Genomic DNA, 24,894 nt, shown 5'->3' with positions numbered 1-24,894 from the left:
AAAAGAATATAAAGAAAAGTGGTGAGATTGAAATGGAGAATGTTATTCCATGTTTTGTGGCTTATTTACAATGCGAATAGAGTGATCACAATAGTTACTTTTATTCTGTATTATCAGTGCACATCAATTCCTTACCATTTTTTTATATAGGAAAGAATAAAATAAATAAAGTGATATATGCATTAATTTGTATGAAGTGATGAATATTAATCTTTGCGGATATGGTGACGCACAAGCACATTGCATCATCAACTTATCTAAGCTTACCAATTTTTTTTTATCACCAAGTGATATATGCATTAAATTATAGATGCGAAGAAATTGCATTTACCTTTTCGGTTTTAGAAGTCGCTTACAATTTTAAAATAAACATTTACTTTTTTTTAATGTTTTTAATCAAATAATATTTATATTTTTAAGTTTTAAAAAGATTTTAATAAAAACTATTTACATCCTTTTATATTTTAATAAACAGACATACTCTTTTCTAATTTATCTAAAAATAATATATTGATTAAAATGTAAAGAGTTATGAAACTAAAAATTAGTGTTTTAAAATTTAAAATATTAGAAAAATTCAGTTTTTTCTTTATCATTAAAGAATAAAATGAATAAATAAACAGGGGAATGTAAAATTTCAGTTGTAATAACCTTATATCAGTTTTACATGTTAAACCGGCATAAATAAGTGTACATGATTAAGTATGCGTTGGAGAACACCCTTCTTTCCATTTGTTTCCTCTTAAATGTTGGAATAGGTTTTTGGGTACGATTATTTATTATTTATGAAATAATTTAAAGATAAAAACTAATTAGTTATTATATTAATTAAATTAAAAGTTATTTTACAAATTAAAAATTATTGATATTTAAAGTAATTTTTATTATTAATAAAAAATTATAAGATAGTTTATAAATTGATATCTAATTACTTATCTATTTTAAATTAATTTTTTCTCAGTAAATAATAAATGAATTAAAAAAAACACTTCGCTAATTATTCCAGAATTACAGAACAACTATCAAATTGGTTAAGAACAAATTATGGCAAGTCCACAAGTTCAGCTATCATTAACAACATTATGCAACAAATCCTGCATAATTACATATTAACTTTATTCCTAAACTTGTGTTAGCCTTATCCTGCTTGTTGCACCTCTGCATGATTTTGCACTAGATTCAAATGTTGATCAAGAACTAATAATTAGACCCTTGGAACAAAACTTTTGTTGCCACAAAGGAGCAAAAATCTGTATTAGAATTGCACAATCTAGATTCCCATTCTAGATTCTCAACTTCCTTCTTCCTTTTCCTGCATTACATTCAACAAAAACCCTCTTTTCTCACCACCCTCTCACAACATAAACACCAAACCCTCCAGGCTACTTTGCATTTGAAGAAAACATGGTTCCTTGTTTCCTCTTCTTCCCCACGTATAGATTAATCCTCTTTCCTCCAAATTGACTCTTGTTGGAAGTCTGTTTGTTAGCCAGAACTCTTCATGTAGTAGTCATTGATGATGATAAAGCCTTGATGTTCCATGACTCCTATAACAACTTAAAATCCCCTTCTATCTTTTGTCTTTAAACATCTATATGCCTAACTAACCATATCTCGAACTAACCGTATAACCAAGATTTTCATCTCGTTACCCAGTGATACCCACTAATAACCAATATTATATTTTAGAGATTAATAAATTAATTTTTAAAACTAATTTTTCTTGTATTAATTTATCTGCCGTTTCACTTTTCTCTCAATTTTTGCGTTAATTTCAGTTTTGCTTGTACACTGCGTGAAGGCATAGAACATAGGTAATGAAACATATGGTGTGGTGTAATGTTAAATTATAATGTGCAGAACCAGTTGAGGGACATGCTAAGGTGATGTGCTCATTCTCTCTGGATCTAATACCCTTTAGAGGGCGTATCTTAGCTCTCTGAAGCCCGGTTTTACAGTGCTCATCCTCTTTGTTTTTATGTCTATGCATAGAGATGGCCGCTTTCTTTCTAGCACTTATATTGTCCACTGGTTTATTGGAAATCCCACATCGACTAGAGATTAGAGCTTTCATTGTATATAAGTGGGTGCAAACCTCAATCTTAAAGTCATTTCGAGTCTATCCTAGCGAGTATTTATTGAACCTATCTTGAGAGGGTGTGTTAATCCTATGAACCGATTTTATGGAGTTGAGTTAGGCTTAAAGTCTACTTTGTAACATCTAGTGATGAGGTGATTTCCTGTTATGGTTTACTCTGTTTTTTATTGGAGCTTTTGGGCAGGTTCGTATTCATGGTCATGCTGTATAGTTTGAGTCTAGCGTTTATGCCTCGTTAGTATTATCATGGGTAGCAGTTTTACACAACTGCAGTGTTGTGGGTGCTTGTAGGGTGATGCAGAGTGTGTAGTGTTGGCCTTTGTGTGCTCTGCTGCTGCCCTGTTTTGGTTTTAGCACTAGTGTAGGGATGGTTTAAGAGGCAAAGAAGGTTAGATTTGTGGATCTTGTTAAAGGGTTGGGACACCCTAATTACTGATATAAAAAACAAGCTTTGTCAAATTTCATTCTCTCCATCTCAAGTTTTCTGAACCTATTTAATTCTGCATGTAATATAACGACAACTATAATCTCTTAACAGGACACAGCATTTGAAGCAATATCCTTCGCAACACAGATTTTTGTGAGGATGGTGTTATGGAGGAAAGAAAATTTCGCCAGTTAGTAGTCGAATATATATAAACCGAAGGAACCAGGAGATTGAGGCACAAAGGAAATATAAATTTTTAATTATGCGCAAAATAAAAATGGAGATTAGCAACCGCAGATAATGGATTATGAAGAAATATTAAAATTTAAATTTGCAAAATTAGAGTAATTATGATCTAGTTTGGTGGGAGGAACTCAATAAGTTAAGTGGATGGATGGTGGTTTGATAAAAGCATATTATGACAAATAGGAAGGAAAATCAAATTTAGATTTTGAAAAAATTAGATGGAATAAAGATATTCTTTTTTTTTAAAAAAATACCTTTTACTTTTATAAAAATTCTAGTAATAATCTAGTTACTCGATTAGATATGGGGTTGTAGAGTAATAATACATAGAATGACAAAGTGACGACTCGCCAACTAACCCTTATTTAGGTAGGACAGGTTAACTTTTTGAATCTACCAATTTCATTGGTATGATCCGCCTAACATGTCAATCCAGTGGGTTAAAGAAGGGACAGGGTGGACTAGCTCGTCACTTCATCCTTCTTTATTTTTTACATTTTGAAAGAGAAATCTCATATTTTTTAAATTAAAATTGATGGTGATTAATGTTTTATATACAATTTTATTTACATTAATTTTTTTATAAAGTTTTTAACACTAATACCCTAAAATGATGATGACTAATATTTGCAAATCTCTGGAGGAAGGAGGGTTGGGGATTAAAGATATTGGAAAGTTTAATGGAGCTCTTTTGGCCAAATGGAAATGGTAGTTTGTGAGCTGAAGAAAAAGGAAAATGGAAGGATATTAACTTCTAAATATGGAACCGAAGCTAGTCGTCGTCAGCTGCCCAGGAAGTACCATTCTTGGTGGTGAAGGGATTTGTCTAGAGTTTGTGGTGAGGGAGATGTAGATGGTTGGTTCAAAGAATCTTTGGTTTGGAAAGTCGGTGTTGGGGGATAAAGTCAGGTTTTGGGAAGATACCTGGACGGGTGATGACTTTTTACGGCAAGTGCACCACGTTGTCAGAAGTAATAATTGTCCCTGAGGATGAATATCGATGTCACAAGAAACAATTTAATTATCAAGTACAATATTTGCTAAATATAAAAACAAAATAATAAAAACTGGTTGGAGAATTGTTATAATGACAAAAATTAACAAGAAAACAAATCAAATCAAAGAGTGGTTGCTTCAATAGGAAAAATAGGGATTAAGTTTCATCTCTCTCACTCTCATGTATTGTATTTTGATTAGCATGTCAATATTAAGTTCTTTGGTTGAAATTGATACTTGTAGAAAATTCATTTATATTGATCTCTCGCATATAAAATCTTAAGAATGTTTTTTAAATATCGATCTCTCGCATACTTATAAAGACAACTTTGAATCACACTCAAATGTTAATGACAATTAACACTTCAAGTAAGTCTATCTCTAGCACTCAAATATGTTAAGTATATTACATTATTGTTTAGGTCCGAACCCTACAAATACCTCTCAATTTAAGATTCTCAATTTGTCACATAAATTTAGAAGTAAAACAACAATATCAATAATCAATCAAGAACGGAATATTTCAATATATAAGATATCACCTCAATACATAAGAGTTCAAGCAAATTACTCTCAATCCCAAATGGTAGAATTAGCCACGCATACTTCTAGCACATTCCATTCTCCCCCAATTGGGTTACAATTCACTCAATGGTATTTTACTCTCAATTTAGCACACTAGGGTTATGCCTCTAACCCCCTATTTAACATAATTTGCTGCTAGGGTAAGGTGACTTCCTGCATCGCACATTAGGGCATTTTTGTGCACTTATGCATTATAGGTCTTTCATCTTTCTCCTTTTAAATTATATTATTCTTCTTTAAACCAATCATCTTCATTATTCCATAAAAACTTGAAATTAAAACCAAATTTGGGAATAAAATGTTTTTATTCAAATAAAGATCATAAAATATGTAAAAAGGTATAATTCCATAAATTAAAGATTATTTTATATTTATTTTAGCAATTAATACTCATAAGTGCCTATATTTTAATATGAAATATTACTGAAATTAGACACAACAATAACAAGCTTATTTCTATGTACCCTAGGATGTACTCTATCTCATTGGACTTGGACTAGGGGAGGTTGGTGAGGTTGGTGTATGAGGTAGGAGAGTGAGAAGATTCAAGTTGGCAATGGCATCTCAGGTGGAGGAGAGCCAAATTCGAGTGGCAATCCTTACAAGAAGAAGAAACGTTAAAGCTTATAGCCATGGGCTCTATGAAAAGGAAGGAAAAGGACCTCCAATTGTGAGGAGGTGATTTCACAGAAAAGTTCTCCATGAAATCAACTTACAATTGCTTAGCACAGGGGCTCAATCGGCCATCTTTCACTAGTTGTGGCAGACTAAAGCATTTCCTAATGCTCTCGCAATTGCATGGAGGATTCTGTTGGACAAAATTCCAACAAGAAGCAACTTGATAAGGAGAATGGTGATGGTTAGTTTGTCGTCATGTGCACTCTGCCAGGCACCGGAAGAGGGTACCCAACACTTGTTTGTGGAATGTGCCGTAGCTCAACGTGTATGGGTGTTATTTTTCAAATGGATATGTATTCTGATCGTCCAACATAAAGACTTGAGGTGCTACCTGAACCCTAAATAAAATTTGGTGTGGAAAGGTTTGTGGGTTGCTATAGTAAAGAGCATTTGGGAACAAAGAAATAATGTTATTTTAAGCAGGGATATCTGACGCGGAATAACTTTCCAAATGGCACAACTTAGATCTTGGCTTGGTTGAAACACATGTTACCTTCTTTCACATACTCTTTTTCGGATTGGCTACTCAATCCCAACCTATGCATCAAAAGCTATGTATAAAGAGGGAGGGGGAGCTCTTACGGTTGTATGGGCGTTCTAGTTTATGGAGGAGAGTAGCTACTGTTATCAGTAGAGAGCGATGGGGTCAACCAATGAGGTGTCTGAAGATGGGGAAGATGTATTGGATTGAATCTTGGGGTTGAGTGGTCTGATGAGTAATGCTGCTTTATCTGGTGGTGTATGTATATGTGCAAGGTATACCTTTGTATTGCTTCCGATGTTAGTTATCAGTGGGAAGGCGAGGCAGAGGGCTTAAGGGCGATCTAGTGGTGCTGTGAGGTGTTGTATTGATGCTTATCTGCTTCTGGCTTGAAATAAAAGTGTTGTTAACGAGCTGCTTTCTGAGTATCTGGATTGGCTGGGATTGTTGACTATGATTATGCTGGACACAGAGAATAGGCGCTTTCTTTGCCTATGGCAGATCTTTCTCTCCTGGTTTGGAGGTGCTGGCCTAGCCTCATGCTCCTTTGATGGGATCTGGAACCATGCAGGAAGTGTTTGGAAGGTGACTAGAAGTTGAAGGAAGGTGTGTAGATGTGAAGTGTGTTAGCTGATGTAGGAGGGATTTGTTCGGGTAACTGCAAAGCTACCAAGCAATGTTGGCTATGCGCAGGAAAGGTGATGCAGTAAAGATGTTTTGGGGTCTTCAATGCTTCTCACAGAGTCAAGCTAAGGCTGGTGGGAGTGACTTCACTTTATTGGAGTGCTGCTATACAAGAAGGAGATTGTTAAGAACTCTCAATTTGGAGTGCCTGCCTAAATGAAGAAGTTGCTCAGACCCTATTATGTTTTGGTTATCTGGTTCTGTTCTCGAAGCAAAAGGGTGCTGGTTTCTTCTCCATGTTAACTGCTTTTTCTCTTTAAAGTTATATGCTTTTTTATGTAGGTGTGTGCCATCAGATTCGCTGGTCTTTTTGTAGAAAAAGTAGGTGGTTGGTTCTGGCTTGTAGAGTTTGTCTTTTTTAAGCCTAAACTTTTATGTTTTATGTTATAACTTTTAGTTTATCTGTTGGCTTAAACGGGTTGGAATACTCCTCCTGAAGTGTCTTATTAAAATATTTTTAATATTTTTTCGTTACTGATGAAAAAAATTGACATAACTAATATGAATATTGATAGTTAATTGGAAATAACATTTTTTTTTTGCATGATAAGATGATTGAATGGTTTATCAAATTTATTTAACAAAACGAAATATATTAGAAAACCTGTCGATTGCTTTTCTATTTTAGTAAATTTTAATTGAAAATTTACATGACTAATTTCTCGTACTTTAGTATCATTGGGTATATACAATATTTAATAAATTTTAGTAAAAAAAAAATGCATTAAACAAACACTTTGGCATTCGTTATTTATGGTTAGCTTCTTATTTGTCATATTTCAGCTATTATATATATGTTTGTTTGTCTTTTTTTCATATCTTTATCTCTCTAGGTGTTCATATTATTCATATTGTTCCAAAGGTGTGATGGATCACTTTTCTTTCCACATTCAAAATAAAAATAAGCTTAGTTACTAGAGGCTCTGTGCAGAATTGTGATGAAGTTGCAGCAGAGATAGAAGGTGATAGAAGTAATGAAATGGAGGATGTTGGAAGAATGGAGCTCTTAGCCGGAGTTGGTGCAAAACCTGGATTGAGTAGCAAAACAGAAAAGTTATAGGGCTGGATGGGTTAGATGCATATTCTTTTATTGTAATTTTTTAGCTAGTACAAATGCAGTTACTGCAAATCCCTAGCACTATAAGCAACAAAAACTTCTCTAAACTTATGAAGATGAACATATGTTTGGCTCCCCAAGAAATGCAGTAACTGCAAATCCCCAGCACTATAAGCAACAAAAACAGCACATTATGCAGCAAAAACAGTGTTCATTGTTATACATATCCTTTCAGAGAATTAGAAGAGTTGCATTTGATAACGTGAAATGCATCATTATTCTAAGAGCTATAAAAATGCATAACAATAAACATATAAATTTTGTCCTAAGATTATCAGTGGTGGCTGTGGGGGTAAGGGTAAGGGTAGGGGTAAGGGTAGGAGCCCTGAAGTTGAGACATGGTGTTTCTGTAAAGGGAGATCACATTCTTATCCATCTCATTCTCCATCCGCTGCCCCATTTTCAAAAACACACGATTCGTATATTCCATCGTAAGCTTCATGGGATTTTCAACCTCAACACGCAACCCAACTCTTCTGTCGTTTCTTATTTTCACTTTGATAGCCACACTTTCGTCGCCGACCATGAAGGCGTGTAAGCCTTTCACCATCTCCACCACATCACCGTTGCCCTCACGCTTCTTCTTCTCCAGACTAAAACCACTTCCATCACCTGTTTCAGGACAAAAGTAACACGCAAGTTCTGTGTCTGGCAAAGGTGGCACACGATAGTTGTGCTTAACCAATTCAAAGGAACCAGATAGATGAGTATGCATGGTACTCAGAACACCGTACCTGTCGTTTGCCGTGAACCAGAGTCTCAGAACAGCAGAAGAACCCCTCCCATATTCCTCCTTCACGTCGATGCATACCAAGATTACACTATCTTCTTTGCACGTCTCAGTTATGGTGAAAGTGAGATATCGGTGCCCCACTAAGTATGAAATGCACCTTACCACAGATTCCTCACCCGTTTCATTGTCGATGTATCTCTTCTTATCAGTGTAGACATTCACCGGGCCAGACTTGAGCCACATCACGTTGGTGTTTGTGTTTGGTGTGTTTCGTATCATTGCTTCTGAAGCTGTTTCTCTGTGACTTTCTTAGTTTGTTGAATGTGCGTACTCTCAGTTATATAATCTTGGCCTTGCAGTCATTTATCAGTAAAAGTGATGAACCTCTACATGCAGATTCTTAATTAGCGTTCAAAGAAAGCAAGGCAAATGTGCTGAAGGGTCACGAGATAAGAAAGAACCGACAGAGGGAAAAAGTTCCACTTGTGGCTTGTCAGATTGTACCATTCGAGTTTTGTTTTATGCCGTGCTGCAAATTGAGGGAATCACAAGTAAAAGAAAACATCGCTCTTTAACAATTTGCATGATTCTAATGGAGATGTCGAGAGAAATGTGATTCTCTTTTGGCACCTGCTGTCCTGTTTAGTCCTGTTTAGTTGTGCGGTGCATGTACTTAGTTTGAAAAGTGTGAGCTCTTGGTTGGTTGATATAAATGTATTTGTTGGGCTTCTATATCTTGGATTCGTTTATTTTGGTTGGTTTGTAGTGTATTATTTGTTGGATCTTGTGTTGGTAGGATGTTAGGAAACTAATTTTGGGTGTTTTGTATAGGGGTTGAGATACCCTGAAATGTCTCATTTTATTATTTATTATTTGCTGATAAAAAAAATATTAAAAAAATGTTGATAAATATGTCATATATACCAATTGCACTTATTTTTTTTTATCAACAATAAATAAAATAAGATTTTTTTTTATCAGCAATAAATTAATAGAATAACAGAGAAACACTTAAGGGGTGTCCCAACCCTTATACAAGACCACTCTATAGTTAAGCTAACAACAAAACAAAACAGAGGTAAAAAACACTTAACACTAGGTGGTTTCAGCTAGAGGGGAACCAATCACAGGGTATAGGTATACACATAGGCCAGTAGAAAAGCACACTGCAATTCTCAACGTGACTAAGCTTCCTACTTCTTAAGAACGTCATGAAGAGCCCAGGTGTCAATAAACCAACCCCCACCGCCTCTACTAGACAGGTTCCACAACCTCTTGCTTCCTTTTGCATACGTTTGGTCTTGCAAAGGTCTTGATTGCACCCTGGATTAGCAACTGCCATCAGCAGCAACCACTAACAAGGCTTGTGGCAGCAACACTTCAACATGTACCAAGCACCCTGCTTCCTTTCTAATTGTTGCCAAACGAAAACTTCCCACCATAACATAACCAACTCCCTACGGCTGGCAGTACAACATCTTCCCCTTGCATCAGCCTCACCCTCCACACGGTGGTCCCTCCTAAAAAGAACCAATTCGCCCCACTACACCTGCTATGTTAACCGGATATTCTTCTTCGCTAGTGTGAATATGACCTCATCCGTAGGTGTTGGCCATCAAGATCCTCACAAATTGGTCCATCACCGACCACATACCCCAGCTAATCAACCACAAAACCACAGCAGTTTTGCCATTCTTTTAACAGCCACATATTTTGCATCAGCCTTGGTCTCCATACAATAGAGAAAGTTCATTTCTTCACCCTTTAGTGCATAAGAACACTCCACTCCCACCCTGCACCATACTGTGGGTTGTAAAAGAACTCTGCTCACCCATCCCATTCCCCTGACCACAACATTTAGCTCTTTTCCAACTATGTTTGCTGTCTTCAAAAAGCCAAGAGCATGTATACAAACCAGTGGCTATGCCATCCACAATTGGTACAAATATTGGTATAAAGTAGCCCTCCAACAGTCTAGCCAAAATAGCAAACTGCTTTAGATTAAACTAAGCTTAACAAGACCAATTGTTGCTCTCCTAAACCACAGAAACAAACCTCCTTTACATACAAAACTCCGCCATACTTTGTTCCAAGCCGAGACAGATCACGCTGGCCACACTAACTTTTCAACCTTCACTTATGTTTTCCTCTACCTGAGACAATTCAAAAGGCTGCTTAACAACCATCACAGTACCTGCAGCCAGGGACTCTTCTTTATACACCACAAAGCGTACATATGTCCTCACGTCCTCAACCTCGCCCCCTCAACCATCATCCTCCCCCATTTATTTGTAGCTTCTTATGCAGACAAGGGGATTAAACACCCAATCTGAAAAAGAACAACTAAAAGAGGGGCCCGTGTGCTTTAACCACTGCCAGGATTTAAGTTGGACTTTCTGAAAAATCTCCTCCACATCTATTTTCCCTTGGCTAAAGTCAACAAAGTTCCTTTGCTCCCATAAACATGCCACTATAGTTTCCCACACTCCTTTCCATAAGAGATTTTGTCTACTACTAAGTTGGGGTAGATAAAAACTTTCAAAGTGAGCTAAAATGATATTATGCTGGACATACACAATGTCGATCCATCTAAGACTTAACACCCACACCCTCTGAGCAACATTACATTCTAAGAAAATATGTTGGCATGTTTCCTCCTGTAACTCGCACATAGCACAAAGAGTTGTGTTCATTATCACCCCTCTTCTACTCAAGCCTTCCCTTGTAGGTATTCTGCCTATAAGAACTCTCCATGTTGTGGTTATCACATTGGGGAAGGTTTTGATTTTCCAAAGATAGCTAAACACATCATTTTGGGATCTTCTAACTGGATGGGCAATACATTCATATGCAGAATTGACAGAAAACAGCCCCAAATCCACAAAACCCCACACCCGTATATCTTCCTAATCCCTAGTTAGCCTAACTCTTGATAAGTGCACAGCCAGATCTGACTCCAACATGCTTTCCCACTCGAATCTTGCTCTTCTCCACCTATGTTTCCATTCCCACACTGAGTCTACCCAAGAGCCAACCTCTTCCACCTTTTGGCCCTGGTTCAAAGAAATTGAATAAAGCCTAGGGAATAGAGTTTTGAGGCTACTATTACTGACCCAAGCATCCTCCCAAAATCTTACTTTGTTTCCACTTCCTACTTTCCATACGACTTGCTGATTAAACCAACCTTCTCCTTCTCCCTCCCTGCACACTTTCTGTAAGTCTCTCCACCACCAGGATTGGGTTTTTATTGGTGCTTGCCAATATTCTAAATCCTCCACATACTTGGAAAACAGCATCTCCTTCCACCTCCCTTTCTCTTCAGATAACAGACGCCACCTCCATTTAGCCAGAAGAGCATAATTGAACTTCCTAATATCTCTGATTCCCAAACCACCTTCCTCCTTTGGTTTACACAGCACTTCCCAACTTAGCCAAGCGATCGGTTTCTTCTCCTTCCCCCAACCCCATAGGAACCTCCTTTGTAAGCTGATAATGCTTCTGCATACACAAACAGGTGCTTTATAAAGCGAAAGGTAGAAAAGCGGGACTGCTGTTAAAACTGATTTGATGAGACAAATTCTCCCTGCCAAAGATAGAAATCTCCCTCTCCATGCATTAAGTCTTGCTCTTAGTTTACTTAGAACCGGCTCCCAGAAAGCAGTCTTTCTTGGGTTCCCTCCCACCTCCAAGCCCAAATACTTAAACGGAACTCCCATTTGACCACAATTCAAGATTTTTGCATAGCAGACCATGGCATTTTGGTTAACATTTACACCTGCAATTCTGGATTTGTGGAAATTAATCTTCAGTCCTGACGCTAGCTCGAACCCCCTAAGGATTGCCTTAATAGCCACCACATTACTACGAGATTCCTCACAGAAGAATAAAGTGTCATCTGCAAATTGCAGAGAACAGAGTTCAACCTTTTTTCTCCCAATCTTGACACCTGATAGTAGGTTAGCCTTCTTTGCTTGCCTTACTAACCCAGCTATACCCTCTACAACCACTAAGAAAAGGAAGGGAGCGAGGGGATCACCCTGCCTCAAGCCTCTTGTTGGCTTGAATTCCTCTGTTGGACTACCATTCACAAGCACCGAGACTGATGATGCAGATTCCAGACATCCACGCATCCATTCAACCCATTTACTTTGGAAACCCAATTTTAAGAGCATATCATAGAGAAACTCCCAACTAACTAAATCATAAGCTTTCTCAAAATCCACCTTCAGACACAACCCAGATCTCCCACTCCTCCTCAGATCCTCTACTATTTCATTTGCCATGAGAACGCTATCAAGAATCCCTCTGTCTTTTAAGAAAGCTGATTGACATTCATCAATAACAGAGGGTAACACTTTTTTAAGTCTGCCCGCCAACACCTTCGATATGACTTTATAAAAAGCCCCCACTAAAGATATTGGTCTATACTGTTCCAGCTTAGATGGATCCCTTACTTTTGGTACCAATGCTATAAATGATGCATTGCAGCCCTTTGGTATAGTACCTGTATCATGGAACACAACCAAAGTTGTAATTAGCTCATCTTTGATAAAATCCCAGCTTTTTTTAATGAAGTTGAAGTTGAACCCATCCGGACCAGGACTCTTGGACCCTTCACATTGCCATACCGCTTCCTTGATTTCCTCCTCTGTAAACGCTGCCAGAAGAAACAAGTTTTCCTCCTGACTAATTCTTTTAAAATCAACTACATCAAGCCGCACCCCCAGGTCCTTTATTGCTTTAAATATATTTTCAAACAACTTCTTTGCTTCTATTCGAACCGTGCAAGGTTCCTCACACCATTGGCCCCCCACTTCCACACCCTTGAGTTCATTTCTAAGTCTTCTCCATCTAATGGATGAATGATAGAATTTGGTGCATGCATCCCCGAATTTCAGCCAGTTCATTCTAGCCTTTTGACTTAGAAGTGAGTCGATTTTCCTATCAATCTCACGCAGTTGACTCAACAATTCCACTCTTTCCACCCTTACACTTTCATGTTGGACATCAGTAAGCTCCTGACAGTCCATGCTATCCATTTCTTGTAGAATTACTCTCCTCTTGATATGTAGGTTTCCGTATACATCTCTATTCCATACCTTCAGATCTCCCTTCAGCCTTTTCAGTTTGTCCTTGAGCTTTGTTATCTCATTCCCCTGAACAACATATGACTGCCACTTTTCTTTCACCATCCCAGAGAATCCCCTTTCCATATGCCATGCATCAATGGTTCTGAATGGTCTAGGCCCCCAATCCTTGTCAACCGATTTAACCACAATGGCACAGTGGTCCGATACTTCCCTCCGCTGAATATACTGCTTACTTCTTGGCCATATCTGTAGCCACTCTTCAGTTACAAGGATTCTATCCAATCTACTTTTCGCCGAGCCATTTGCCTTAAACCAAGTGTAATTTTTCCCTACTAAAGGCAAATCTAACAACAGATTTGTTTCAATGAAATTATTGAAACCGTAGATCTCCCTAGAGCAACCCACTGTACTATTAATACTCTTCCTCTCACTTCTGTTTCTTATTGCATTAAAATCCCCACAAAAACACCATAACAGATCCTGTGATGCTGCTTTAATGTTAGTCAAATCCTCCCAAAGCTTCACCTTTTCTGTGTATGCACAAGCAGCGTAAACATTTACAATTACACATCTCATAGCAGTGCTTATATGTTTCCCGAAAAAAACAATAAACCCCTTTCCCATGACATGACTCTCATACCCGAACACAGACTTCTTCCTCATAGTGAGCAAACTACCTCCTCCATTTTCACCTTCATTGTGTATCCATCCCACCTCATTATCCCCCCACAACGCAAAACATCTAGAATCGGAAAAAACAGTGGTCTTTGTTTCTTGGATGCATACGATTTCTGCTCCCTCACACGCAATAACTTGCCTCAAGTATCTGGCTTTGGTTCCTCCCCCCAAACCTCTAATATTTAAACTAATGATCAGCATAAAAACCAGTCTTCTTTCCCTCCTCAAACCTTTGTATACACTCCGCGTCTCTCACTTCCATGCACTTATATTCCTTAACTACCTCTACTTCATCCCCTCTGCAAGCAATACCCATACATTTACCCCCTTCCCATGAATAAAATAAGATGTTCCAATCTTATTAAGGATCTCCAAAATCTAAGAGAGACACTCTTATACGTCATATAGTAAAATCAACGAAAATGTTACTCCAAAACCTTGTTTAATTACATAAAAAAAACAGTTGCTAAACAAACCTTATACAGAATATATATATATATATATATATATATATATATTTATTTTTATTTTTTTATTTTTTTCTGAGAAAAAAATTACATGTTACAAAAGATATTCATATTACTTAGTTAGGTTAAGTATATATGATTGAATTGTGAAATCTTGAAACAATTGGGTAGAATGTTGCAGTAAAATTAATATCCATCAGTTTCTGAATTTAGTGGCAGATGTGTTTTTGTATGCTCTCTTCATGTTTAATTCAGATTTCTGTATTTAGAATATATCTTAAATATCTTTTTTATTTAATTTATTTATTATTAATAAAAAAATATTAAACACACGCGTTCCATCATGATAATATAGGATTAATGCTTTTTTTAAATTTTTTTTTGATAAAATTCGTTTGATCTTTTCCACTGACAAAGAATATGCATATTTTACATTATGTGGTAATTCCAAATTAAAGTCAGGTAGATCGATGCTCCTCTTTTATGATTTTATGAGAAGAATATGAAAGAATATGAATATTTATCATTGGCTTGTATTTGTATGTTTTTAATTAAGTGAGTTTATACAAGATTTATTTCTTTGACTAGGGTGTTTGTTGTTTTAAGATTATAAGGATTAGGTAGGTTAGAAGGGGTTTTGAGGAACTGTTCTATTATGATTATGTATAAGGGTTGAGTCACCTCTAAAATAGTTTATATTAATTTATTTTGTCTGATAATAAAAAAAAATTATCTAGATGATAAAAGAGTATTTTTACTTTATTCCTTTTATGTTTTCCAAATTAATATTATGTCTTTTTTTTAATGTAATGTAAAGAAAAATAAAAAAAATGTTCAAAGATTTTTAGATTATTTGATGAAGTAGATGGTTTGATAATTTAACACTATGTATTTGTCTTCTTGGAATATTTGTCTTGAGAGCACACAGAAATATCAAATTGTCTATCCCCACGTTAATTATAACTTCCTCTTTTGCATTGGGTTGACCTTTAATTAGTCTTTACTTTGAATTGTAATATATGTTTTTAACCAATTTTTGACTCAGAATGTATATTAAAGTTAGTTAACACTTCAATTAAACCACGTTAATTTCTTGTATGTTTTCTTTGTTATTCTTTCTGTTTAACTATCTGTGTTTTTTTTTTCAGCAAAGAATTAAATAAATTAAAGGGGACACTTCAGAGGTGTTCCAACCCTTATACAGAACCAACAACAACAAGTCTAAACAACAGTTACAACAGGAGAATAAAAATAAAAATAAAGATGTTGCATGCCTAATCTTTTCAACAAAACTTGGGCTTATAGCAATAAACGTGAGCCAAGGTCCATTTCCTCCACAAAGCATCAAAAAGATTGGTCCCTGAAAAGCAGAACCAGCTCACGTGAACAACTATACAAACAACTTGTACATTCCATCCTTCCCAGGCACCACCCACATCTACTCAAGAGAACAGAAAGTTGATCATATCCTTCAAGACAACATCATATAAAAACTGCATTAACAGTGCCCGAACAGGGGTTCCAACAGTGCCAGTTACAACTTAGGTCTTCTCGTTCATAAAACTTCCTAACCAAGCATACCCTATTTCATACCTCCTCCAACCACTATCAACTTCCAGAAAAAAGTCTAGCTCCAACAAAAGGCCTGTTACCTAAGACAGACTCAACTCGTGAAGACCAAAGCAGCGTTTATATCCTCCAAAGACACCTGCTAAACAGAATCAAACCAGCACAAGATTTCAAGATAATTAGGGGTCCAACCAGACCCATTTCTTGGTTATCTCCAGCATGACTCGGAATCCACATAAAATTAGTGTAGCCAACCGAAACTGATAAAAGAGCAACCTGACCAGGTTCCCCTACTCGTCCCAGTGATAGCACCGTACTTGCAGCATCGAAGCCCAAATAGGATACCCAACGTCACCAACGAACCCAATTCAATTATGGTGTCTCTCTATCAACAAACCACATGGAGACCCTGCTTGGTTTACTTTTGATGTGAACAGACCTTCGGAAACCACCTGTTCTGCCAAGGATACTCAGCGTACACACAACATGCATTGTATTGGATTTAAGATCCAATCAGAGAAAGCATAGGAAAATGACCCTTCCCTATGTTTCAGCCAAAGCCAGGACATAAGTTGAGCTGCTTGAAAGGCTTCCTCATGGTCAGGGATCCCTTGTCTGAAGATCACATTGTTCCTGTGCTCCCATATGCAGCGTAGAATGGCCACCCACACTCCCTTCCAGACCTGGTTCTGCTTCTCGGACAAATTAGAAAGATGAAAATTCAAAAAATGGTTGCATATATCCTTATTGTATGCACCCAGAACACCTATCCATATAGAGCATAGCGTCCAGACACGATAAGCAAAGGTACAATCCAAGAACAGATGCTGGGCAGTTTCTACTGACTGGTTACATAAAACACATAGAGGAGAATTCACCATAATCCCTTGTACCATAAGATTCTGACGAGTTGGGATTCTGTCCAGGAGGATTCTCCAAGCTGTTATAAGAGCTTTTGGGAAAGCTTTGGTCTTCCATAACATCCTAAAAACGCTTAGAATCCTTGTGCATAACACCCCTAGATAATACTTCTGATAATTCATCCTCTAGAATGGATTCCCAATGGAATCTTTCCCTTCTCCAATTTAAGTGCCAATGCCACCCATAACTGTCCCAGAATCCAGTCTCACCCACCTTCATCCCTTGATTGAGAGAGATAGAGAATAATCTAGGATATAACTCCTTGATACCTTTGTTGTTAACCCACGGATCCTCCCAAAAGCGCACCAAGTCCCCGGATCTGACATTCCATGTAACAGCTTGTTGGAACCAGCCTTCCCCATTACCCTCCCTACATATTTTTTCTAAATCTCTCCACCACCAAGAATGGTAGCAAGGCCGTGCATGGTCATTACCAGATGTCGCTGAGTATTTGAACTCCAGAATATCTGTGTGTTTCTGTTGGTAGACGATCTAGTGAATTGTGAGTTATTTCCTTACAAACTGGTGCAGTAAGCATGAAGCGAGGAAACTCAATCATCATGACTTTCGTAAAGTATAAAGTTGAGAAATTCACCAGCTTGAATGATTTCGAGTTGTGGTAGTTGAAGATGTTTGTTCTTCTAGTTCAACAAGACCTTCTTGAAGCTTTTGAAGGTGAATTCAAGCTTGATGTAACCTAGAATGATAAAGACATGAAAGTGTTGCTGGAGAAGGTTCATAGTGCAATTATTCTGAGTCTTGGATTTTTTCTAGTTGATTGGTGATTAAATTTGTTATGAACTTAGAAGTAGTGAGTGTTTTATCACAAATGATTTGTGTTGAACTAGAATAAAGATTTGTGTGATTGATTTATTACAAATCGTGTTTAAAATTCTTAGAGCATTTCACATAGTAGACTAGTGACTAGTTGATAGTTCAAAAGCACCTAATGTTACAAGACCTTCTTGATCAAATTCCCTTATGTATTAATTTTAATATTTTTTTTATTCTAGTAGAAAATGTATAAACTAGAATAAAAAAAATTTAAAATTATTAAATTATGCACAGTTTAATAATGTTAATTGACTTTTACTATTTATTAAATTAGTGCTAAGTTCATATTATTTAATTTTAATATTTATTTAAGTTAAAATCAATTTAACGAATATTAATATAATTTATTTTTAATATTTATTTAAATAATACCAATCTAATTTATATTTAATATTTATTAAAATGAATATAGTTTACTTTATGTTTTTTTATCAATAATAAGCAATTAATATATACATAAAAATCACTTCAGGGATGATCCAATCCGTATACAAAAAAACGGATACATCCTTACATCACACACCTTCCTACTAACAATTCAAAACAAGTCCTGCCAAAAACCACAACCACACAACAGCTAAAGCGAAATAAGGCAATCTAGAGGAACAAGACACCAATCAGAATAAGAGAAACAAACATAGGAGAATTTATAAGTAATCCAAGACCAAACCTTTAATTGAGTTAAAGAAAAGATCTCAGAATAGTCCAACCCTCCACCTTTGAATAAAATCATTTTCTTGTGACTCCAAATCTCACTAACCACTACAATCCAAATACTCCCCATCCCTAAATTGACCGACTCAGAAACATTACACATCTCGAACTGCAAAAAATGAGAGTAAGAACCATGGGTAACCGAAAAAATGCCTAACCACTTAAAACAGAGGTTCCACACCAACCAGACTATTCTACAATCAAAGAACATATGATTAGTCTCTTTCAATTTTACCCCACATAAACAACAAAGAGCGCTTTCGATCACAATCTCACGTGTAAGTAAATTTGCCTTAGTGACAATCTTGTTTTCCAGCACCCTCCAAGCGGTAACATGAGCAGAAGGCAGGACCTTAATCTTCCTAAACCAACAAAACATCCCCGACCATACCCCCTCGGACCTCCCTCTAAGTTTCCTATATGCCAAATTAATAGAAAACACATGAGACTTGTTTTTCTTTCCAGACCCACCTATCAACTTTACCCAATACATGGCACGAGTTGTGCACTACCTCGAGGAGTTGACAAAGCTAGTCCTTCTCCCAATCAAAAAGACTTCTTCTCCACGCCAAAGACCACTCCCATACACCATTTTTCCAAGACTCACAATGTTCCAATGACACATCTTTCTCGCCACACAGAGGAAAAAAGCCTTGGAAACTCATTCTTCAAGGATTCGTTACCTACCCACCGATCCTCCCAGAACTTAATACACTTCCTGTTACCAACTTCTCACTTAAAACGGTCTTCAAAGTTAAAACCCCAAAATCTCCAACTTCCAGATTTTCTACAAATTTTCCACCAGATGAAAGTTCTATAGTTTACTTTATGTTTTTTTTATCGGCAATGAATAAATAAAATAAAGCAAACACATAGTTTACTTTATGTTAATCATATTTATTTTTCATATTTATATCCAACACTAAAATATCTAATTTATTTTTAATATTTAACGATGAGTAAGTCGATGTTTACTTAACTTTAATATCTATTTAAGTTAGTAACAATGAACTTTAATTTAATTTGTCTTTTAATATTTATATATTTAATATTAATACTAATCATATTTATTTAAATTAGTTTCAATTAATTTTATTTATGTTTAATAATATATTTATAAAAATTAATGTCAATTAGCATTTTTTAATATTTATTTAAATTAATTCACTTTATAATAATCTATTTTTTCTTAGAGTTGGCATAGCATTTGTCTTCATTCATCATAAATATCTTTTAATTTTATTTCTAATACACCTTATAGTCATTCCTTAAAGTGAAACTACAGTACAAAATAACAATGAAATTCAATGAAAAACGTCATACATCGAACATGTAAGTAGGTTCTGATATGCGTGGATCTATACTGTAACTGCGATTTATGCACTATTTCCCCCAAATACGTGCTACAACGAATCTTCTGTGCTTTGTGGGGTTTAACCATTGCTGCAAACTTATCTCCACGCTATTAGGCTATTTAGGAAACTTTGTTCTTGTAGCTCTCATGGTAGGTGTAATGGTTTATTTTATTTTTTATCAACAAATAACAATGAAATTAAATGGACCACTTCAGGGGTGGTCCAACCCTTATATAATACAGTAAAATAATGTTCACAAAGTACCTTTCCAACTACATATCAACCAACAAGACCTTCTAGAGTCTAACACATCTCTACCAAAATAAAAAAGAAGTACAAGGATCAATCCTTATAACAAACTAAATTGAATGCATATAACCAATGATTCAAGGCACCAATCAGAGAATAAGAAATTAGCTGACGGTATCTTTGAAGAGGTCCAGGACCAAACATTAATCTGTGCCAGAGAGAACACTTCAGTGTGATCAAACACTTCAGTGTGATCAACCACTCCACCTTTAAATAAACAGTTATTCATATGCCTCCATATCTCACTAATCAACGCAATCCACACGTTGCCTATAATAAGATTAACTAAAGTGGGCGCATCAAGAATCTTGAAATGTTCAAAATGAGATCTAGGATCCATAAAATCGACTGATCTTACTCCTAACCATTCATAACAAAGATTCCGAATTAATCAAACAACTTTGCATTCGCAAAACAAATGATTTGTTGACTCCTCATACCTCCTACACAAGCAACACATATTACTCTCAATCCCGATTCCTCTTCTCTCCAGATTAACCCTACAAGCAACCTTGTTTTCCATCACTCTCCAAGCTGTCACATGAGCGGAGGGAAGCGCCTTAATTTTCTAGAAAAAATTATATCTTCTTGAGACTTCCTCACTTTCTTATCTCCTTAAAAAACTATAAGCGGACTTAACTGAAAACTCTGATGACTCACTATCCTTCCATACCCATTTATCCACCGTTTCCATTTCGAGCATCTTATTATTAGAGATCATCTCTAAGAGTTATAGAAATTGTGATTTTTTTTATCAGCAAGAAACAATTAAATTAAACAGATTCATTTAAGGAATAGTTCAACACTCATGTACAAAACAAAATAAGAGACACAGAGTATCTTTATACATACTAAATGAAACATCATACTTATCCCAATACTACCAACAAAAGAGAAGCTGAAAGATGAAGGATCAAATCGAATGCATGGCAGGTGTATTTTACTAATTAGTCCTCAGAGTACGAAAACCGTCTATAGAAATTTGGCAGTCCTGAAATATCATAGAACCGTTATAATCGCCTTTGTTGTATCCACTTGAGCTTATAAGGGACGAGATGTTTTGCTGGCCGCTAATGCTATAGGAAAAAGGATTAGCATTTGAATTATTGTGGTTTCCCCCAGAGCTAATCACTGGGACATTACCATTGGTGGCAAGCTCCATGGAACAATCAGAACTAGTAGGATTAGGGCACCAACCTTTTCCTTTAACACCATCAATTATGCACAGCACTTCATGTTTGGGCTGCATGCAAGGCTTTTCAGTCTCAACGCTCAATCCTCCATCACTCCTATCACTGCGAATCTTCGCCAGAAGAGAGACACCATGAGAACACCATGCAGAAACAAAATAGTGTTTCACAGTGATCATGTAGGGAAGGTCTTCATCGTTGTCTCTTCTCTTTGCCCTTAAAACTACAATAAGACCCTTTCGATCATTGTCTCGTCCGTATAAGAAGGAGGAGGATTTCAGAACCCCACCCTGCGGAATAGGGGCTTTCCTCTCCGGAAGTTGCTGCAGGCTTCTGGGTCCGTTTAGAGTAACATTTGCCAAAAGAAGATCATCTTCCACTCTCATCTTCATCTGAAAATCGACGTCGTCGTTCGCATTGTTTGATACATGGTCACAGATAGATATGGTTAACTCTTCTTCGCGCTTGTCGCGTTTGGTTTTGGTCAAGTCGAGTTCGCAGCTTCTCCTTCCATGTGAGTAGTAATCTGCTCTCCAAGTGTCCTCAACATCACTTCCTTTGCGGTTCTTGGTTTTGCGTAACACAGCCACGGAAGAATCGTCCAGAGGAAATCGCTCTGAGTAATTCTTGCTACCGTGAGAATTTCCCATGATGGAACCTTTGTGTTTGTATTGGAACTGAATTAATTATGTGGCTATGGATGTGCACTTATACAATGGCAATATGAAAACATTGTTCTTATACGGAAGCGTGCATCTTCCGCAATGCTTACTTTTGGATAAAGGTTATTTGACAAACCCTAGAGAGTTGAATTCAGACAGAGAGATAAGAAAAGTATACTGATATTGAAATGGAGAATGTGATTCTCTTATGTGTGGATTATTTTATTCTTGATAAGATGCATTTGTATAATGCCAAGCATTCATTCCTTATTCTATAAAGTGTGGCACCTATATCTTCCTATAATTACTAATTATTTTCTTACAAAATGATTTTATTTTGAAATAAGGAAATATATATGCATTGTGATGATGAGTAAGCGATGTGATCCACTTGCATATTTCCTCTTCATAATTACAAGAGGGGTTGGCTAGAATCATAAGATAAGGTTTAAGATAAAAAAAATATATATTAGAAAGAGTAAAACTCGGAACAAATAACCTAAAAAGTGCGAACTGGTTATGTTCCACTGCTGTTGTCGTCCAAACCAGGAGGCGCAAGGGGAAGGGTGCATTGGGAACTAGATGTGACTACATTGGTTCATCAACTAATCTGATTATGGTGTTTGCTGGAAGGTTTGGATTGGTGCATATTTATTATATTACGATAAAAAAAACAGTAAAAAAAATATATATATTTTACAAACATTTAAATAAAATATAAATTTATTGAAATGTGAAATGGATGATTTTCTTCACCCTCTCAACATATGAGTACCCTTTAAATTTATAATACCTTTCTGCTAATTTTCATTTTCCAATGGTTATAAATTTTATGGTTACGCTCTGTTTTGGATGTGTTCTATCCGACGTTGCCCACGTTGCAAACGTGGCCCAGATTCGTTAAAACTGTAAGGAATACTCGGCTGAACGGTCGGCTGAATCCTCGGCTGAATTGTTGGCTGAATCCTCGGAAACAGCTCCAGGATGTTTTTAAAGGTCAACAGACCAGCCGCCCTTAAGGTTTCAATTACCTCAAAGACGTTCTTGACTTCGGTACTTGCTTGAACGGCGTCCTTGATTTCGGTACTTGCTTGAACAGCGTCCTTGACTTTGGTACTTGCTTGAACGGCGTCCTTGACTTCGGTACTTGCCTTAACGGCGTCGTTTCCTACTGTACTTGCCTCAACCGCAGCGCACATCCTCCTCTCCGATTTGGAAAGCACATGTTTCATATACTCCGTCGTAAGCTTCACTGGTCCTTCAACTTCAACTTTCAACTCTTTTTTACTTTCATCATCATCATACCTTATTCTCACTTTCACGTGCATGGTCTCTTCGCCAACGATGAAATCGTGCGTGGCCTTCACCCTCACCACCGCTCCAAACTCCTCCTTCTTCTTCTCCAGAGTGAAACACCCTCCGGAACCACTCTCCCGACATAAGTAACTAACCACTTCTCTCTCTAGGAAAGGTGGCATGCAGTAATTGTCCTTATCTGAATCATAGCACCTCACGAATTTAGTTTTCAAGTAATTGCATAGAATGCCGTACGTCATGTTTTCCGTTACTCGCAGGGTGAGAGTAGCGGAACCCTTACCAGTCTTCTCCTCTAGGTGAATGCACAGGGCTTTTACAGAACCGGAGCAAATCTCTTGGGTTATCTTCATAGTTAGGAGGGTATTATTGTGGGAGTATGTGAACTCCATGGTTCCACTCTCATCTTCGGCTCTCTGCATTTTGGTGTTCACTTCCAATGGATGAGTGCTAGAAATCAGCTTCACAACCCTCTTATTTCCTGCCATTGCCGCTCAAATGTTTATCACTGTCTTTTTTTCTCAAATCCTGTCTTGCGGCATCTTCATTTATAGGAAAGAGTGAACCTACCCACAGATTCCAAGCGTTAGAACAATGCAAAGAATTCAGTAACTTGAAACAATAATAACTAAATTTAGAAGTAAACCTACGCACAGATTCCAAGCGTTAACAATGCAAGGAATTATATGTTAAAGAGCCACGAAGAAGAGCATCTTCAATCGTAGAACTAGAAAATGTTACCCACCATCTTTTTTTCGTCCCACATTTCTACTATACTTACCCATATCATTTAAAGAAATTCACTAAAAGCAGAAAAAGAACTTTAAATGAGGGTAGGAGTGCTTTTGCAGTTATCATTTGGATGGGGAGTTTGTGAGGAAGTGGAAGCTTGTGAAAGAGGTAAAGGGAGTTGCTTAGTGAGGTGAAGAAGGTAAATATTTTCTGGTTTTCCTGCACAATGCTGGAAAGTGCATATATTATATACACGTATAGTCTTTTAAGCTTTCAATTAGGGTTAAGTAATCTTTATAGTCTCGGCCTTAGGTTTGGCTTCTTTATATTTGAAAGATCCCTAAAGTATTTAGCTTAATTTATTTATTACCGATATAAAAAAAAACAAAAACAGCTAAAAGTCAAATTGACAAACATAAGCCACATAAAAAATATAAGACATTTCAAAAGATATTAATATGTGAATGAAAGAATCATATTATCCATCTATAATTATGACAAAGAAAATATATTTGAATTATATTATTTTATGTCGTTCAAATGGAGATCAAGTCAATCAAAATCTTCGTAAATTAAAATATCGAAATGTCAAGTTGCCAATCCCAAGAAAAATAATAAAAGCAATAAGAAGAAAAGAAATATAAGAATTATACTTCCACTGATTATTCTATTAAGATGATAAAGGATATATTCTCCTTTCTAGCATGATATTGATAATTATAATGTACCATAAACTATCCTTTCTATCTTTATACTGTAATGATAATATAGCTGGGTCGTTGACTAATATAATTTTTTTTATCGTGAAAAGAATCCATTAAATAAATAATCAATTATATAATATGATCTAAAAAGGTAACGTACTTCAGTATTTGAAACATTACATTTTTTTATCATACAACAGCAAAGTCTATCGAGATTAATAGATAATTAGATTTAAAGATGTTTAAATATTGCTGCACAGTTCTCACTATCGCTCACTCTGCCATACTCAGACATGCCCACGGGATCCTC

General features: G+C 36.4%; 3 protein-coding genes across 3 annotated transcripts; all 3 read right to left on the bottom strand.

Moving 5' to 3' along the window:
• Positions 1 to 7,460: 7,460 nt before the first annotated feature.
• LOC150025309 (uncharacterized) lies at positions 7,461 to 8,579 on the bottom strand. The gene has a single exon (XM_090295904.1). It carries the CDS (start codon positions 8,322 to 8,324, stop codon positions 7,587 to 7,589), a length of 738 nt encoding a protein of 245 aa, XP_090152030.1. The 5' UTR covers positions 8,325 to 8,579; the 3' UTR covers positions 7,461 to 7,586.
• A 7,740-nt stretch (positions 8,580 to 16,319) lies between these two features.
• On the bottom strand, positions 16,320 to 17,132 carry LOC137822469 (uncharacterized). The gene is made up of 2 exons (XM_068627355.1): positions 17,040 to 17,132; positions 16,320 to 16,694 (listed from the first exon to the last, which is right to left on the bottom strand). The coding sequence occupies exons 1-2, from the start codon at positions 17,130 to 17,132 to the stop codon at positions 16,320 to 16,322; spliced, it is 468 nt and encodes a 155-aa protein (XP_068483456.1).
• A 5,407-nt stretch (positions 17,133 to 22,539) lies between these two features.
• Positions 22,540 to 23,687, bottom strand: LOC137821265 (uncharacterized). Its single transcript, XM_068625774.2, has one exon. The coding sequence runs from the start codon at positions 23,634 to 23,636 to the stop codon at positions 22,671 to 22,673; it is 966 nt and encodes a 321-aa protein (XP_068481875.2). The 5' UTR covers positions 23,637 to 23,687; the 3' UTR covers positions 22,540 to 22,670.
• Positions 23,688 to 24,894: the final 1,207 nt, after the last annotated feature.

The sequence above is a fragment of the Phaseolus vulgaris genome, chromosome 9 (genome assembly GCF_051622355.1).
Source record: "Phaseolus vulgaris cultivar YP4 chromosome 9, ASM5162235v1, whole genome shotgun sequence".
In the NCBI taxonomy this organism is placed as follows: Eukaryota; Viridiplantae; Streptophyta; class Magnoliopsida; order Fabales; family Fabaceae; genus Phaseolus; species Phaseolus vulgaris.
Note: the sequence above shows the minus strand (reverse complement) of the source record. Positions and strands in the feature narration are given on the sequence as shown.